Raw genomic sequence first — 18,821 nt, 5'->3', positions numbered from 1 at the left:
AAATAAACTATAACCACCATCATATCACTTGTGGTTTCTTAAAATGTGTCTCTACGTTTGTGCTGACTGTCAGCAACGTGGTAGATTACCGTGTGTTCTACTCGTCATGCACAACAAATCATGCGCACCGATCTCGATATGGCTGTGTAATCTTTTAGCATAGCGTGAAAGGTGCTTCTACGTTTGTGCTCACTCTCAGCACAACGTGTCTCCTACAAAACGTGCTTTAGAAATCATGCGCACCGTTCTCAATATGGTAGTGTTATCTTAAGCATGCCTATTAAAAGCTATGCGTTCCGTTGAATGCTCAGTCCACGTAATTATCGCAAACCTTCGGGGTAGCTTACAGCGACATTGTTCACCCTCCCCCTCCGTGCTCTACTTTATACAAAGTGCCTTACCATGCATGAAGCAACAAACTGCTGCCCCAATCGCTTACCGGTTAATCGTGATAACGCGCTCCTCTTTTCTGAAGCTGCTGCATGAGTGAGTTAGTGCGCGTCTGCCTGTTAAGTGTGCGTTACGTGAGGCGTCTTGACGTGATGTTGTAAACCTAGGAAGTGGACTGATCGGCGTGTGTGATGCGCGCTGCTGTGTTGATTGATAACGTTTTCACTCCTATGAAGTGGTTGTATTTAGCGGTCTGCGGTGTAGGTAGACAACTATTTCATACCTTATAACAAAACCTTATTGACATGCTGTAATACCCTGTAACCTCAAAGACTTTTACATATATAGAGCAGCCCAGATCATCACATTGTATTATCCTGTACTCTCTTAAAATACCACATATCATAATACATTACACTTCCTGGGTAATTAGTGCTGATGTTCACCCTATTGCCTATGGCTAGCAGTCAGATAAGTATGTACTCAATACAATAGCCATATGCAAAAATATACACATATATGCCTTTAAAGTCTCTTTTCAGTTCTTTGGTAGTTCGCCTGATCCATGATATTTATCATCTTCTGATTTAGAGATAACATTGAAACTCTATTCTTTCGTTCATTCCATTTGGCTTAAGGGTATTCAAATGGTAAATCCATTCGTTTTCCCTTTGGTGTAAGGTGTTCTTATTGTTTCTGCCTTCCGCCTTTTCTACAATCTTCAGTATGCAGGCTTTCAACTGGCTAATATGGTGTTGTGCTATGACAAAATGGGTAGCTACCGTGGATTTAATTAGTTTAGTCCTTATGTTACTTTTATGTTCATTCAATCGGGTTTTCAGTTTCTGTTCCGATTGTCCAATGTAGTCTTTCCCACATGGGCATTTGAGCATGTATATAATATTGGAAGTATCACACAAAGCATTTACTTGTAATTTGATTTTATGCCCTTTCATGGGGTGAGTGGGTTGTATGTTTTTTCAACGAACTCCGTTGTAACGCATGCCTTTACCACGCATGTGTTACCACGGAATACTATTTACACGCCTATCTTTCTCCACGTATATTTGCGTGGTGACGTCATACATAAAAAAAAACGGCCGTTTTCTTCCTCTGCGATGCCGATTGCCTGACATCTCGTCTAAAGGTAAGTGTTTTTTTGGGGGGGGGGGAACCCCCCCTAGCCCCCCTTTTTTATATATAACCTTTACCACACATGCCTTTACTACGTACCTCGTAGTAAAAGTATGCGTGGTAAAGGCTGTCGTTGTAACCACGCATGCGTTGTAATGCATGCGTGGTTAAGGTTTTCGTTGAAACGGCCTCGTTGTAGTGGCCATTTCCCGGGTGAGTGATGAAAGCTCCTCGGATGATATTATTACAATTATTACAGTTCCAACATGGGGTAGTTCCGCTGTATGGTATTTTGTCGCTGTTCTTTGTGGAGTGCCCGATAATTTCGCCGATGTTTTTGCCTCTAGCGTATGCAAATATTGGTTCTTTCTCAAAGATATTTCTAAAATCCTGCTCCATTTTTAAAAGGACCCAATGTTTCTTCACTATTTTCTTTTAATGTTGGCTTATGGTTAAATGTTTGCATTCACATGTCATTCTATCTTCCATCATTTTAGGTTGTACTTTTAATAGTTCTGATCTGCTTTTATTTTACACTCGATTAGACGCTTGTGTTAAGAGCTCTTCCGGATATCCGCTTTGTCTGAATCTTTGTATCATATTTTTAGACTGTTCCACTTCCTTGAAGGGGTCCGAGACTATCCTTTTTATCCTCAGTAATTGAGAGTATGGTAGATGCTGCTCGAATGGTTGCGGATGGAAGCTGTCATACACTAAGGTGATATTCCTATCCGTGAGCGGGGAGTGATTCCTAGGAGCACGGCTTAACAGCATTAAGCTGTTTTAAATTTCCGTGGTGCACGATCCAACCATTTAGAGATTAGTCATAGACACCTTCCCAGAGAGAGAAGGACGGGGGCAATCCACACGAAGGCGGCTAGGAGCCTCCTCCTTCAGAGGTTTGCAGATGTTCGCCGCCACATATGAGGCAACCTTCTCAGATGGGATCCACTCCTCCGACCTGGAATGAATGATGTTATTGGGATCCAATAGATCAGACCCAGGGGTCAGTATAGAGGGTTAAGCGGGGGGAGGGAGGTAAGAAGGGAGCCATGGTCTCGATGGACTCTGGTTATCATCGGTAACCCCAGGTATCTGTGGGTCTGGAGAATTGGAAGGGGGAGCAGTTCTCGGTCCAGGTGATTCCCATGAGGTGGATGGGGGAGGGTGCAGATTTATAAGGGCATGCTTGAGCCGCTCAAGAGTCATGGTCCACCCCCTCTTGCTTGCGGCGCTTAGCTGGGACCTCATCCCCATCAGAAGGTTGGACAGGGACCTGGGTCCCAGTGGGTGGTGTGACCAAACTTGCTAACCTTGCGCATTCACACGCTAGCTGCTGGGAGAGCCTCTGCCCCGTAGGCTCCATGGCCTCCACTACTGCCCTATACATTGAGGCATCCACTGCCTCGTAAAAGTCATCATCAAAAGGCAGGTATTCAAGTGGATCCCCCGTGAGTCATCAAATGCCTCCATAGTGCTTGCAGTAGGGGACGTGTTGGCCAAACTACGCGCTAGATGAACTAGTCAAGAGACACTCCAATGGAGGGCCAGGCAGATACAATACTACTTTCAGAAGGGTTGGGAGACAACCAGGCAAAGTTTAGGTGGGCAATGCTTCACTGCTGTGAACAAGCCTTGGAGGTGGTGTCCCTCGTGTGTAGCGCGCTGCTTTTGAAAACCACTTTAGCCCTCACGGGCTGTCAGCACTATGGCAGGAGGCCGGTCCACCAGAGCAAAAGTGGGGGAATACTGACCCTTACGAGGTGTCACACGCACGCAAATACTCTTAAATATACTGACTTGAGACACAGGCGCTCAATGCACATCACGTGGGCTTCGAACCCCAGAATTGTTGGGGTGGCTCTCTCCAGGTTGTCAAGGCTCCAAACACAGCGCGTGAGCTCAACCCGATTGCTACGGGATAGAGACCTTGTGTCGTGGACAGAGATGTGCCTCACAGGCACGACCTAGCAGGCGGAGGATCACACACCGTAAATTAGCAGCGTAGAGAGCACAGAGTGGTCCTGTGGTGCGTTAACCTAAAAAAGAAACAACACAGTGCAGAGCAAACGTCAAAACAAGATAGCACAATAGCATTAATCACAATCATGCAAGGCAAAAACCGAAACGAGCGCAGAGGCAAGGAAAGGGCGCTTAACTTGGCTGTGAGCAGTGAAGAAAGAGGACTGTGGGACTCTGATGATGGACTACATGACAATATGCTGTTGCTTTGAACTGTTTGCCTATTAGCTTAAACTGTTGTGATCTTTACCCAATACCCACGGTCTCACGGAATAGAAGTGTTTTTTATATGTTCGCAGAAATTGGCTGCTGTTAATTTTAAAATGAAGAGCATGCATCATTTTTGCCTCCGGATTCTGACATAGAATTGTGCTTGTGGCTGTTGTTGGGGGTGGGAATGAGATTGTTTGCTTAGAGAAATGTGGACTTTGAGATGTGTATCTGGGTTTTTTGTCGTGAGTCATGGTGCTGTAACTTCTGTGTTGTCTGGTAATTTGTGTATAGTGTGAAGGCTGTCCTCACTACTAGCAGTGTGTGTATGGAGTGCCAAATTGTGGGCAAGGTGTAAAGATCAAAGGACATTAAAAGTATTCTTCAAATAGTTTTATTTTCTTGCGACATCCCCAGCTGAGCTCCCAGCTCAACCGCTTCTTCAGTTCCACTGTCACATTCTCTCAAGCCTGACATCATAACATTCCATCATGTCAGCTTAGCATGTCGCCACACATCTCCCCCTTACATCACCTTGAAAAGAAATGTTATACTAATAAAAGATATATATATATAGACAGCGCTTTTAGCCATAACCGAACACCTGCGTACCATCTTTGACTCTGGTCAAACGGCGACACTGATCCTGTTGGATCTGAGTGCCGCCTTTGACACGGTCTCGCATGGTGTTCTGCTCCATCGTCTGGAAGAAGCGGGTGTCACGGGCCTGGCCTTGGAGTGGCTCAGATCCTTTCGCACCGGAAGATCCTTTCGGGTTTCCACTCCCCCGTTTCTATCCCAGGAACGACCTATTGAACGGGGGTTCCTCAGGGCTCGGCGCTCAGCCCCACTTTGTTCAATCTTTATGTTCAGCCACTGGCTGCGGTCGCCAAGCAATGGGAACTCTCAATTGTCTCATATGCGGACGACACGCAGCTTGTGGTTGCCTTGGCGGATGATTCCACTCTGAGCACCCCCAGGTTTAAGAATGGTCTGAAGGCTGTGGCAAACTGGATGACCGCCAATTACTTGCAGTTAAATGCGAATAAGACAGAAGTTCTGCTAGTGGGTAAGAACGCCAATCTTTGGGGTGAACAGTGGTGGCTGAATACATTAGGTAAAATCCCGGATCCCAAGACAGAAGTAAAAAATTTTGGGGTGTGAATAGATTCCTCCCTTAGCTTCTGCACCCATACTAAAATAATGGCAGGGACGTGCTTTGGGCTTGTACGGGGTCTTAGACCCATTTTGAAATTCTTTGACCCTCCGACCCGCCAGCTAATAGTGCAATCTACTATCCTCTCCCGCCTGGATTATGCTAGCTCCTTGCTCCTGGGGGATAACCAAGCAGAGATTAGGAGGATGCAGCGTATAGAAAATGCGGCAGCTAGAACTCTGGTAGGACTTCCACGTTTCCATCCTATTGCTGACACGATTAGCAAACTTCATTGGCTCCCTGTGGCAGAGCGGATCCAATTTAAATTTCTTTGTCTTTCTTTAAAGATCCTAAAGCTCGTCACTCCACCGATGCTTTGTACGCTATTGACGCCGTATGTATCCCTGCGAGCACTGCGCTCCTTAGGTCAGCACTTGGTAGCGGTCCCACTAGTGAAACGTTCCCGGATGGGCGGCCGCTCGTTCCGCTATCTTGCTGCTAAACTGTGGAACTCTTTGCCGACCAAAATTCATGGCTTAGAGGATCTGCTGACTTTTAGAAAGGCCATTAAGAACTATCTTTTTCCTTTAAAGTAAGCCTCAGATAACTGTTATGTTGAGTTTTGTGGTGTTCCTGTTGGGGCAGCCTGCCCTTCTTGCTAGTGACAGCGCCGGGACGCCCCTTGGCTGGGGCAGCTGAGCGCTTTATAAAACCATATAACATAACATATTGGAAGAACTATACAATATAATAATGGAACAAAATATCATATTACCACAGTCAAGGCAAATTAACAAAAACAGAACAGTTTAACTCATACCAAAGATGATGATGATGAAATTTTAAAGGATCGAAAGTTACCTCATCTTTTACAAAAATCACCCATACTCCTAGTTGTTCCATTTTCCAGAACTACAACATTTCGTTTGACTTCTTTCACTTTGCAACAATCAGAATATTTACTTTCACCTTTATGGAGAAAACCCTTCTTTCTCACAACAATCTCCAGACACCAACCGAGATTGTTTCACCCCCATCCTCTTATTGTAGTATGAAACATTCTTACTGTGTGTCTTCATCACATTCTTCTTTATTTCTTCACGATCCACAACAATTTCCACATCATCTTTCAACCATACTGGACACTCCTTAGTATTTGGCACCCTGCCATTGAGGGAAACAAACGGTGAAACACCAGTTACCGAATGAGGAGTGATTCTATGTGACCACATCATTCTCCTTAACTCCTTTTTCCATGACAATTGGTTGGCCAATGACAATTGTATATTTTCCATAATCAAACGATTCACTCTTTCCACTAGACCATTGGCTTGTAGACGGAAAAACGCTACTCTTTCATGGACAATTCCTAACCCAGTCAAATAAGACTCCATTTCCTTGGACACAAACTGTACCCCATTATCAGAAACAATGGTCTTCGGTAAGCCCTTATCCATAAAAATCTCTTCCATGAAATCAATAACCACTGATGTATTCGCCTCTGGCACAGTTTTGATCACAAACCATTTGGAATGGTAATCCACTAACGCAATAATACATTTGTTGGCAGTTCGTAACTTACCCACAGGTCCCAAAAAAATCAATTGCTACCTTTTCCCAAGGTTCACCAGGAAAGCTTGACACTTCTAAGGGAGGTTGTCTAATCACTTTAGTTTCATCACTGTTAGCACACGCCACACAATTCTTCACTCTTTCCTCCACATCATGATCAACACCCGGCCACCAAAACACCTCTTACTCTTCTCTTCGTAGCACTACGTCCAAGATGACCTTCGTGAATGATATCAAGAATTCTAGATCGAATTCTAAAGGGAGGAACAAACTGACTTATCCTTCTCAAATTACCACCAACAATGCTTACCTCATCTTTAACTTTGAAATATTCACGCATAGCCACTCTCTGAGCATCCCTATCATCCCATCCATGCACAATCTTTACCTCAACTTCTTTCATAACATAGTCATCTTCTCTGGCAATGGTCCATTCATCAGGAACAATAGATAATTCCCCTTCAATTGACAATACTTCACTATAGCCAATCTCAGAAACAATTTCTTCCACGGGCATCCTAGATAAGTAATCGGCAACTATATTATTACTGCCTTTCACAAATTCAATCTCAAAGTTGTATTCCAACACACTTAATAACCACCTCGTAATATGAGGTGTAACATTTCCTTCCAAACCTAGTTTGTGATCGGTTCTTAACCTAAAAGGAATTCCCCACACATAAAACCTGAAATGGTTAATTCCCCAACAACAGGCTAATCCTCCCTTTCGATCACAGAATAGCTAGTTTCAGCAACCTGTAATCTCCTAGACGCGAATCCAATTAGATTTTCAATTCCTTCATGAACTTGAGTAAGGACAGCACCAATCCCAACATTACTAGCATCAGTGGTAATGTATGTTTTTCTTGTCGCATCAAAATGACCTACGGTCGGGGCACATATTATAGATTTTTTTATATTGGTAAAAGAACATTCACACTCTACTGTCCAATCATACTCTGCTCCTTTTTTCATCAATCGTCTCACAGGTTCAACAATTTCCGTAATTTTTTGTACATACTTTTTTTTTTTTTTTTTCAAAAAACCTTTATTGGAGCAAGCATAGAAAAGTACAAGAATGGGCCTACAACCGCACGGGCTGGCCGCTAATAACAAGGCACAATGCATGAAATAGAAATGTACACCCGTGGTCAGGTACAGCTCGAGCACAAAGCATTACTCTACATATATCACAGAGCAACTTGAATTTTTTATTTTACAAAAGAAAAACAAACTCTAAAAGGCAAATGCACGATAATTAAGGTCAGCCCAAAGAACGGAGGGGACGGTCCACGATCAGGAGAACACACCCAGAGCCCGGAGGCTCCAATCAAGTCGGGAGGGGGGGAGGGGAGCAGCGGGGAGAACCGGAAATATAGAAAAAAAAACCCCGTATGGGAAGGTTCCGGGAACGCACGTCTAGGGAGATAGGACAATCTCAGCAGTGCCTACAAGGGGAGGGGTGCAAATATCCCCACGATAATCATTCCACTGGCCCCAAACCTTCGTCCACGCCCTGGGTCTGCCCCTGGCCACATAAACCGTCTTCTCACGAAACATGGACCAGTCCATGTTGTCTTCCCACTTCGAGACCTCAGGGGGCCTGGAAGCGCCCCAGAGTTGCGCAACATCCCGCTTCGCAATCATGTATCCCAGGGTAGCCCATCTGGTCTGGGCCACAGAGTAGTCAGTGGGCTCCCACACATTCAACAGACATCGTCGTGACTCCGGCCGCAGGGCAACACCAGTCACAGCAGTCATCACCTCAAGCACAGCAGTCCAGTAAGCCGCTACAACCGGGCACTCCCAAAGGATATGTAAAAAGGTCGCACTCAAACCACAACCACGCTTACATAGCCCATCCGAAGAAAAGCCCATCGTCACCAGACGCGGACCCGTGACATAAACTCGATGAAGAATCTTAAGTTGAACCAAACGGAGACGGGCAGGAATGGCCACCTCCTTGGGAGAAGAGAGTGCCGACTGCCAATCCTCGTCGTCCAGTTCCAACCCATCGCCAACCCAAGCCTCCCGAAGTCGGACCAATAAGTCCGCCCGATTATTGATCAATTTCTTGTAAATCAGAGAAATAGTACTATCGGGAAGATGCCCATCAAGGACACAGTCCTCGAGGGGGGAAGATTCAGGCAGGGCCTCATCAGGAACCAAAACTGAGGCGAGGGCGTGCCGGACCTGCAGGTAGCGAAAAAATTCTCTACCACTCAAACCATATTCCGCCTGGAGGGCCTGGAACGACTTCACACAACCGTTCGAGCACACATCACCCACCTTACAAATCCCAATCATATCCCAGCGGTCGAAACCCTTGGTAGACCAAAGTCCGCCCAAACGTTCCGAGGCATAAAGCGGCGTCGCCAACGTCAAACGATCCTCCCACCCCAAACTCACATTCGCAGCTCGCCATACAGTTACTGCGATCTTGGATGGGCCCACAAGATGGCGCCCGGCCGATCGAGAATAAAGTGCTCTAGTAAAGTCCCCACCCGGGAGCTGGAATCTGTCCATCTCGAATGCAGGATTACGACCCGGGGAAAACATCACGTGATTAATGGCAGACAACTGGGAAGCCCAGTAATATCGCTTGATATCGGGGAGCGCCATGCCCCCGTCATACCAAGGGATGGTGAACTTTGCGAGCGCGATACGCGGACGCCCATCCCATATCAATTGCCGTTGAAGACTCTCAATCTCTTGAAAATAGGTCTTAGGAATAGCGTCATAGGAGTTTTGGAGCGCGTAAAGGAATCGCGGCAAGGACATCAGTTTAAACAGAGCCGCCCTGCCCAGAGGAGACAAAGGAAGCTTACGCCAACGGGCCACATCCAGGCGCAATCTAAGCAACGGTGGGAGGAGATTACGCTCAAAGCGGAGCGTCGGGTCCAACGTAATAAAAATCCCTAAATACTTGAAACCCGAGTGGACCACCTGAATAGGAAGTCTGCTCGGCAAGGGGGGCAAAACCCCCGAAAGAACATATACACAGGACTTGGTCCAGTTAATAACAAGGCCCGAATTGGCTCCAAAGGAAGCAAGAACGTCAAACAGAACAGACAGAGATTTACGCGGGGAGGTGAGATATAAAAGGATATCGTCCGCGTAAAGCGAAACGCGGTCCTCAAAGTCCGGAGACCAGCGGATCCCCTTGAGGGAAGGTTCCCACCGAAGCCAAGCAGCCAATGGTTCCATGGCGAGCGCAAACAGTAACGGAGACAAGGGGCATCCCTGACGGGTACCCCTACCAAGGGTGAAAGGAGCCGAGACCCTACCATTCACCACTACTTGCGCCAGAGACAGTAACTGGACCCAACCAATAAACTCAGGCCCAAAACCAAATTTCTCAAGAGCCGCCCAAAGATAAGGCCACTCCACCGTGTCGAAGGCCATGGAAGCATCCAACGATGCCAAAATGGCCGGCTCCGTCAGAAGCCCCGCCCCCGCGACCGCGCCGTGAAGACGACGCAGGTTCAGAGCCGTGTTGCGATGCGGGATAGATCCAGATTGATCCGGATGGACCAAGTCACTAATGACCGTCAAGAGACGGGATGCCAGGAGTTTCGCCTATACCTTGGGTTCAACATTTAGCAGGGATATGGGCCTATAGGAGGAACAAAGATCACGTGGTTTACCCTCCTTGGGGATGACAACTATTGTGGCCAGTCTCTGATCATAAGGGAGAATACCCCGTTCCCGGGACTCCAGAAACATGGCGCGAAGATACGGAGCCACCCTATCGGGACGCAACTTGTACAATTCGATTGGCAACCCGTTCGGGCCCAACGCTTTGCCCGAACGGAGGGAACGGATGGCAGTAGCTATCTCATCAACCGTAAAGGGGGAGTCCAACGCCACACGGTCTAAATCGGAAACAATGGGCAGGGCTATATCACGCAACAAAAGGCGAGAGTCAACCACATCCCTCACAGACACAGGGGTATACACCACACGGAAGTAATCGGCAAACCGGTCAACTATTCCAATCGGGTCCGTTACACTCACACCACTCGCAGACTGAATCACGGGTACCACACGATTAGCTCTCTCCTTCTTATCCAGCCATGCCAGCAATTTACCCGCTTTGTCACCCACATCATACAAACGACCCTGTTGCTCCCGAAACATCACTTTGGCGGCATCTGTGACCATGGACTTATAAGCAAATTGTTTCAGACCCAGGGCATGGAGCTTCTCAGGTGTGACACCAGATTCCAAACCCTCCTCCAATGCAGAAATCTCCCCCTCAAGATCAACCACCTCTCTATTTCTCGCTCTCTTAGCCTCAACAATAAGGGAGAGGGCCTGCCCACGAATCACGGTCTTAAAGGCCTCCCATAGGGACACAGCAGAGGAAACCGACCCCTCGTTATCCAGAAAATACGAGTCCAAGGACTTAAGCAAAAGGGTGCGGGTCTCGGGGGAGGTGAGGTACCACGGATTAATGGGGGCCACCCGGCCCACTGCCTCCACCCCAACCTCAAAACGAAGCCAGAGCGGAGAGTGGTCAGAGATACCCCTGGGCAGGTGCACAATCTCACGCACCGCTGGGGACTTAGCCGCAGGCATCAGGAAATAATCCAGCCGAGACAGACTCCCATGGGCCCCAGAGTGAAAGGTGTACTGAAGCTGCGTAGGATGCAAAAGCCTCCAGCAATCCACCAGGCCAAAGGTATCCAAAAATCCACCCAACCACTGCTGAGCCGCAGGGGTATCCCTAGGGGGGTGGCGATCGTGGAGACCGGAGACTACCGAATTAAAATCACCAGCCAGAAAGAGAGTACTATCAGGGAGGTCCAACAAGACACGGCCCAAATCTGAAAAGGTAGAAGTCTGCAAGCCGGGGGGCACATAAACAGTTAATAAGGAGAGGGCACGGCCTTCATATCGACCCACAAGAACAGCATACCGTCCCCGGTCATCCTGAATAACATCATCAATAGCCAGGGGGAGGGAAGCCCGGACAAGGATACCCACACCCCTGGAACCCGAGGTAAACCCCGAATGCGCTACGAGGCGATAGCCCCACCTATTCATTGCATGACAAACATTGCCCATCAAATGAGTCTCCTGCAGGAAAACAATGTCAGGAGATAAACGTCGTATACATTTCAACACCACACTTCGTTTGATACGATCTCCCAGACCATTAACGTTCCACGAAACAAATCTCAACCCGCTACCCCCCATCCCACCCGAAAAAGCCCAAACCCCCCACCAATGAGCATGACCATAAAAAGCAGTCCAGATACAGAATAAAGTCGCCTTGAACACAGAACACACAAACAACGAACTTCCCAACCACCCACCCCCCAGGTAACAAGAAAACACCCCCCACCCTGCACCCCTGCAAAAAGCTAAAAAGCCACCCCAACCTGCAGTGTGCCTGTCGCCCAAGAACCCCTATTCTACACAAAGACCCCGGAGGAGGAAAGGCTCTGTCCCACCCGCCCCCCGATCAAACCAATGACGAGAAAAAGATCATACATCAAAACACATGTGAGGTAGAGGAACATAGGCTTACATCCCTGGAGAAGTTATACAAAACAAGGCATCAGTCAAAGATGAAATGTTCAGCTCTCTACGCCACCCTCAGCACCGCCCGGGTGGGCTTCGGACTCAGTCTCAGGAGGTCGATGAGGCAGGGAGTCTAGCCAGTCATTCACAGCATCTGGCCGATCAAAGAAGAAAGTTCGATCATTATACTCCACCCGCAGCCTGGTCGGAAAGAGCATTGCGTAACGCATCCCCATGTCCCTAAGACGCTTCTTGGCACCACGAAATCCCATACGCTGCTTCTGGACCTGTTGGGAAAAGTCCGGATAAAAGTTCACCGTGGCATTCTCAAAGGCCACCGGGCCCTTCACCCGCGAGGCCTGCAGGATAGCGTCCCGATCTCTATAGTGGAAAAGCTTTGCAACAATAGGTCTCGGCGGGGCGCCTGGCTTGCCCTGGCCCCCCGGAACACGATGTGCGCGCTCCACTGCGAAACATTTACTAAGGCCAGACGGAGAAAGGTGATTCTGGATGAGGTCTTCAACCAGGAGATCAACCGAGTGGGGTTCTGGATTCTCCGGCACACCAACCACGCGAACATTACAGCGACGTGCCCTGTTCTCAAAATCCTCCAAGCGCCGGGTCATGAAATCGTTCACCCTACGGAGATTGCCAATCTCCGTCTGAATATCAGAGACGTCCGTCGTGAGGCTGGATGATTTGATATCCAACGACTTCACCTTTTCGTTCGTCTTGGAGAGATCGGCTCGAATCAAATTCACCTCAATTGCCACAGTGTCAAGTTTGTGGGCCAAGGTTTCGTACTGTTGGCCTATGGATTCCCTCATGCCAGAAATGGCGCCCATGATGTCCTGCAAGGAGGGCTCCGTCGACGCATCCACTACTTGGTCGGACGCAATGGGACCGGGCAGGGCAGCTCCGGGGGACCCTTTAGAGTGGGTATAACGATCCATAACATTAGATTGAACCGGACCCCCGCGCAGAGGTGTCTTCGTCTTGCGCGTCTCTCGGTCCCCTCTGCCCGCCATTTTGAAGATGCGTCACGAGTAAAGCCACCAGGGTCGACGGACCGGGCACCAGAAATGGAGGCCCCGGGACCAAAGGACTACAAGAGGGGTATCACCAGGATAGAGGCAGCCCACTCCAGGAACAGTGCAGCCAAGGGCCAGACAACCTACTCGTGTCCCGGCCACAGCTCTGGCCCGACCCTCTCACCAGTGTCCCAGTCTGAGGCAGAAACGAAACCGAAACTTAAGAAGGGGACCCACAAGACCAATCCCCCTGCCGTTGTTGTTCAACTCCAAGACGGCCACCGAACCTCACCCAGTCCCGGGCGCACTTCGAGGGTGGAGCCCAAAAGTTCAATCGAACATAATTCAGGCACCCGATGTCCAAATCAGTTTCTGAAAGGTCCAGGTAGATCAGCCCAACGTCCTCTATATGAATCCTCGCAAAAATCAGGATTAAAGCAGGATATTAAGCCGGGAGCGGCGGGGGTCCGGGGAGCGCTGTGCTCACGCGGCCATCTCGGATGCCCGCCAAGCTCCTCCTCCTTTTGTACATACTTAAAGCAGTATTCCGCTAACCCTAAGAATGATTTCAATTCATCCTTAGTCAGGTCTGCGTGCATTTTCAACAGCTGCCAAAATACTTTTTTTGGGGACTAATTCCCTTGGCATTAATAGTATGACCTAAATACGTAACTTCTTCTTTCTAATTCGGCACTTTTCTTTCTTCACAGTTAGACCATACTTTTCTAATCGCAACATCACTTCCTCAAACAATTTGTCATGACTGTGGTTACTATCTCCCACAATGAGCACATCATCTTGGAAACATAATACATGCTTCAAGTCTCCAAAAATGTTCTTTATCACCCTTTGAAAAACAGCTGAAGCTGATGCTAGTCTGAAAGGCATCCTTTTATAACGAAAAGCTCCTAATGGAGTCACAAAAGATGTTAGATGGCGAGACTCATTGTGTAGATTGACTTGATGATAAGCGGAGGAAATGTCCAGAACACTGAAGACAACTCCTTTACCCTCCATAGTTAGCATTTCAGAAATGTTTGGTAATGGTTGTCTATACACCCAAATTCACTTGTTCAAATCGTGCAAGTCAGTACATAACAGGATCTTCCCATCTCCTTTGGGTGCCACCACAATGGGAGCCAACCATTCTGAGGCTTCTATTGGTTCAATGATCTGTTGTTCAAGCAACATATCTAGTTCCTCCTTCAAAGCTTGTTTGATCATGTTTGGCATGTTTATCCAACCCTCGTCGCCAGTGTAGGGATCAAACGACATTAAAAGTATTCTTCAAATAATTTACAATTATTTTAAAATCATGAAGTAGCTCATTCTGTGGCTGTTTTTTCTTCAAATCACAGTCCTATTTTATACTGCTGATGTACAGTAAGGCTCTTGATGGGGATGAAGTGGTAGTAGGAAAGCCAATATTGGACACAATCTGCGTTTATAGATTTTACTTTGTCTACATTGTGTAATGGCCGCACTGAAATAATTCTTTAAACTTGTGTTTTAGGAGCGTTTTCAGTTCCCATCGCATGTGCCAGACCTATCTGAAACAGCAAAAGATCTCATCCAGCGACTGATTTGTGGAAGGGAGCGCCGCCTGGGACAAAATGGAATTGATGATTTCAAGGCGCATCCTTTTTTTGATGGAATAAACTGGGAAAATATTCGAAATCTTGAAGCACCTTACATCCCAGATGTCAGCAGTCCGTCAGATACCTCAAACTTTGATGTAGATGATGATGTACTAAGGAATCCTGTAAGCTGTATTTTATATCATTAGAAAAAGAATGTCAAGTTTTTGTTCAGAGCAAATGTTAGTTCTAGGATTTTTGTATCTGTTCAGATCATTTCACAGCCTCCTTTTTCTTTTTAAATGTCATTTACTTATCACCTATCTCTAAAAGTATTTGTGTTATATTGTACTAAATTGGACACATAGTTTTTTTTTGTTTTCAGACATTGTGAGTCAAGGTGTCCTTGGTATGCAGATCTTGTCCTTTTTTCAGGTGGAGAATTGGTAATGAACCATAGACCTCCAGAATATTTACTTCCATATGCCTTTGTGAGTGCTAAAGAGAAGTAACCAGCTTATGTGATGGGAAAGATGTACTGCATGTTCATGATTCTCCATTTGGCCTGAGCTGCTCATCCAGTGTTTTTACAAAGGCTATGACAGTAGAAGGAGAGGACTTCATAACTAGCTCTGTGTACATGTATTGTTTGTCACATTTGTCCCTCCTCGGATATATCCAGGTGTTCTTGCAGCTAGTGACATCTATTCTTGAACGAAAGCCATTTTGTAAGTTTGACAACATTGCATTCAAACCCTTACCAAACGTTGTTCATAGGGGCACTACACTGCTGGATCTGATGGTGGTAGAAGATCAAATATACTACAGGTTGTGATATGCTATTTCGATGATCTATTTCACTATCACCATGGTGGTTTCAGAGAGCTGGTAGTCGCATGGTCTCTTGTAACCAGGTGGTGCCCTACACTTAACTGAATTGTTCCAAGTTGTTATGGAAACTCTGCATAAGCGCCTCCTTTCTATTCTAATGCCTGAGGTTTCATAACTTCATATTTCTCAAGTATTAGTTGGAGGGATGTTTTGCACAGGTCCTCTGTCAAGGTTAAGCTATTAAGTTTCAAATTCCTGTTTCAATATATTATATACTAAGAATCCATACATTGGTTTAGCAGTTCTTCTATCTTTTTAATTTCTTTTTATTGGAATCAAAAGATCATAAGAAGTATAACACAAGATACACATCGCATTGGTTACTTATAGTATTGGTAACTTTCTTGTCAATGGGATACACCCCCCCATTCCTAAAGGCCCTCTCCATCCCTTCCTAGGAGGCAGACACCCCACTAGGGCCCAGCGTTGAGGAGTGGTGGAGTCTATATTCTACCACAGGAGTCGTTCCATCTCCCCCAGATTTTGGTCCATTTCTTTGGGCATCCCCTGCTTATATTGTTCTACTTCGATCTTATCATTCCAGAGTCTTATGATTCCTTTGATACTCAATTTTTCCATTTGCACCCTTTGAAAGGACATATGTTTCTGATTGAATTGCTTGAAGATTGGCTTATTTAATCCACATTAGGGGCATTACTTTCAGGTGAATTGTAAGGGTTGGTCAGTACTTTTTCAACTTTCTCTTTGGGCGTGACATGGTGAAATAGAGTATGCACAACCTCATTAATAATCATTCTTGTTTCTTGAATTTGAGTTCATCTTGATATTTGAAAATAACTTATTATTTTTATTTGTTCTCGCAATTTAGTTTTTGTCTTTGTAAATTATTTCTATCAAGACTTGACATTTTTCCATCCAATCAGTTTTTTGCATTGGTCAGAAGTTAAGGTTGTGTTGAGGAAACAAGATGTGAGATGGCAAATCTATAACAAACAATACTTGGTATATGTTACAGAGCCACATAAAACAGATCAACTGAAAGTTCTTAACAAACCACTCTCACTAGCTTCTACTAACCACAGTTCATTGTGGTCGGATTCTCAAGAAAAGTGAAGCTAATATAATGGCAACATTTGTGGAGCTCATTTTAATGGTAACACCATTCGAAAGAATGGCAACCAAGGTAACAGAAATTAAACATATGTCATGGCTATAGAATTTTTTTCTTTGCTCCTCTAATTCAATATACTGATACAATATCTAAATGTTTAAATCTTCTTTTGTCCAAAGGAGATGCTAGTCAAGATAAATAAGTACATTTAATACGTACCTTTCAAATGCATACATCTACTTGCAGATTCCTCATATTTTGAATATTCCCCAGGTATCAGGCTAGATCCGGCAATGTTTTAGAAGTACTCCTGTTTTCTGGTAATTGGATATTGCTCCCTGTTAATATTGTTCCGCTTTGGAAGTGACCTCTTTTACACTGACGTCAGTTACTTTAATTCTGTCCCTCCAGACTGATCCAGAGCTACCCTTGTCTCTGATCGAGATAATGCTCTCCAAAGTTGTTACTAAAATGAGACCAGTGTGTAAGGGATTAGTCATACCCTAAAACTAAAGGGTGTAAGCCTTGTAGAGACTGTCGCAAGCAAATATCTTTGAAAGATCCCTTCATTTTCATTTTTGGTTTGCAGTGACTTTGCCCAGATGTACGCAAATGCCATATGGGACAGCGAGACAAAGCTTTACACCACCAAACACTAAAAAACTCCACTCCGTGACCAGTGGAAGCCAAGTGGAACGTCCCCTTCCCGCTTCAGAAGTCATTCCCTGCGGCAGCTCTTTGTTATGCTAGCAGTCATTAGGTAAGTCATAAAAGAAGTATAGGAACTCCCAAGTGGGACTCTGTTTCTTGCCACCACTTCCGAACTCATGAGAAGTCACGAGAAAGTAAACGTGCCTCTTGGTCTCACTCCCAAACTCAGTCGCCTTCCAAGCCATTTCAGGCACTTGGCCTTAGCCAACCCAAATTTCTGAGGCCATCTGTAGCACTGCAGCACATAGAGCACTTTTGCGAAACAATGCTGCTGACAAAGCATTTCGCAAGATGATATTGGTCGAAGTCGCTGTTTGACAACCCATCAGACTTAGAAACGTCCCTTTGGCACCCGCACAGCTTCCTCCGGTGCACCTTCGGGCCCCAGTGAACTGCACCCAGCAGCCTTTTGGCTACCCATGAGGCTTTGACATCCCTCCTTAAGATCAAGGATGGGCTCAGGTAATCCACAACCTTTTTGGGATGGATACAGGCAACAACCAACTTGAAGATGGGGATGGACATGTTCCTCACTAAACTGATGATAACTGGTGTGAGGACCTTCTAGATGCCAGTGGTCTGAACACTTATCTAGAAGCTAGCTTGGTCTTAAACCCGGGGCCTGCCACTGAAGAAAGTGCCTCCTTTGATGTGGTGATGCAGAGGTCTCTGACCTCCAGCTACTCCACATTGAGGTGAAAATAAATGTTTTCAAGCAGTTCACACAACCTAGTTAGACCCGCTAAGAGCCCCTTTTGCTTTCTAAAGAAGCCTTGACAAATACACTGCTTTGGGCATGGGCAAAGCCATGTTCCAAGGCATCCAGTAAACAGACAGCTAGCTCGTTGCCATTGCCCTGCTCCTAGTGACCCAACACTCTTGATGCACCATGAAATACCAGAAAGTCTAGTGGATCAAGCATCCACCAGGAATATAAACCTGAATATTTTCCCCATTACTCAACTGGACCATGCAACTCCTCAAAACCTTTGGCAACTGCATGGTCTCATCTGCTATCCTTGGCCTACTCTCGGTCCGTGCCAGCTGCTTGTTTGTCTACTACTTCAACAGGCGTAAGGACTCTGCCCAATTGCTGCCTACTATTCCCGAAGGCTTACGCACTTCTCTCAGACCATCCAAGACCGCATGATACTGCAACATTTGTCATTAGATGTGAGCTGGTCACTATGTACTGCCTAGGCTGAGCAATAGGTCCCAGTATGGCACTTAGACGTGCCTGGGTGAGCTCTATGGGCTGCTCCAGTAGTGTATCCAATATTCTTTCATGGACATGGTGTTGGGACAGAATAGTTCTCTGCATGATTGAAAAAGTCTACCCCTGTCATGAGTGCCAAACTGTACTGTTACTGATGTTGTTTTGTCATAGGCAGACATGGATCATGCATGGGCACTATGACATAGGACTGTCTCATGGATTTCGTTCTTGTTGGACTCGGAGGGGCGCCCAAAGTGCTACCCTGATAGGAGTGCAAGGCTACTGACTTTACCAGGACTGGAACTGTGTG

At 46.3% G+C, this 18,821-nt stretch overlaps 1 protein-coding gene across 1 annotated transcript in view; it reads left to right on the top strand.

The window, feature by feature from the left end:
* CDC42BPB (CDC42 binding protein kinase beta) overlaps positions 1-18,821 on the top strand; it is a 709,648-nt gene that overhangs the window by 218,527 nt on the left and 472,300 nt on the right. The window contains exon 8 of the mRNA XM_078660224.1: positions 14,558-14,806. Coding sequence (XP_078516350.1) covers positions 14,558-14,806 — 249 coding nt within the window. The remainder of the gene's footprint in view (positions 1-14,557; positions 14,807-18,821) is intronic.

This window comes from Lissotriton helveticus, chromosome 9 (genome assembly GCF_964261635.1).
Source record: "Lissotriton helveticus chromosome 9, aLisHel1.1, whole genome shotgun sequence".
Classification (NCBI taxonomy): domain Eukaryota; kingdom Metazoa; phylum Chordata; class Amphibia; order Caudata; family Salamandridae; genus Lissotriton; species Lissotriton helveticus.
Note: the sequence above shows the minus strand (reverse complement) of the source record. Positions and strands in the feature narration are given on the sequence as shown.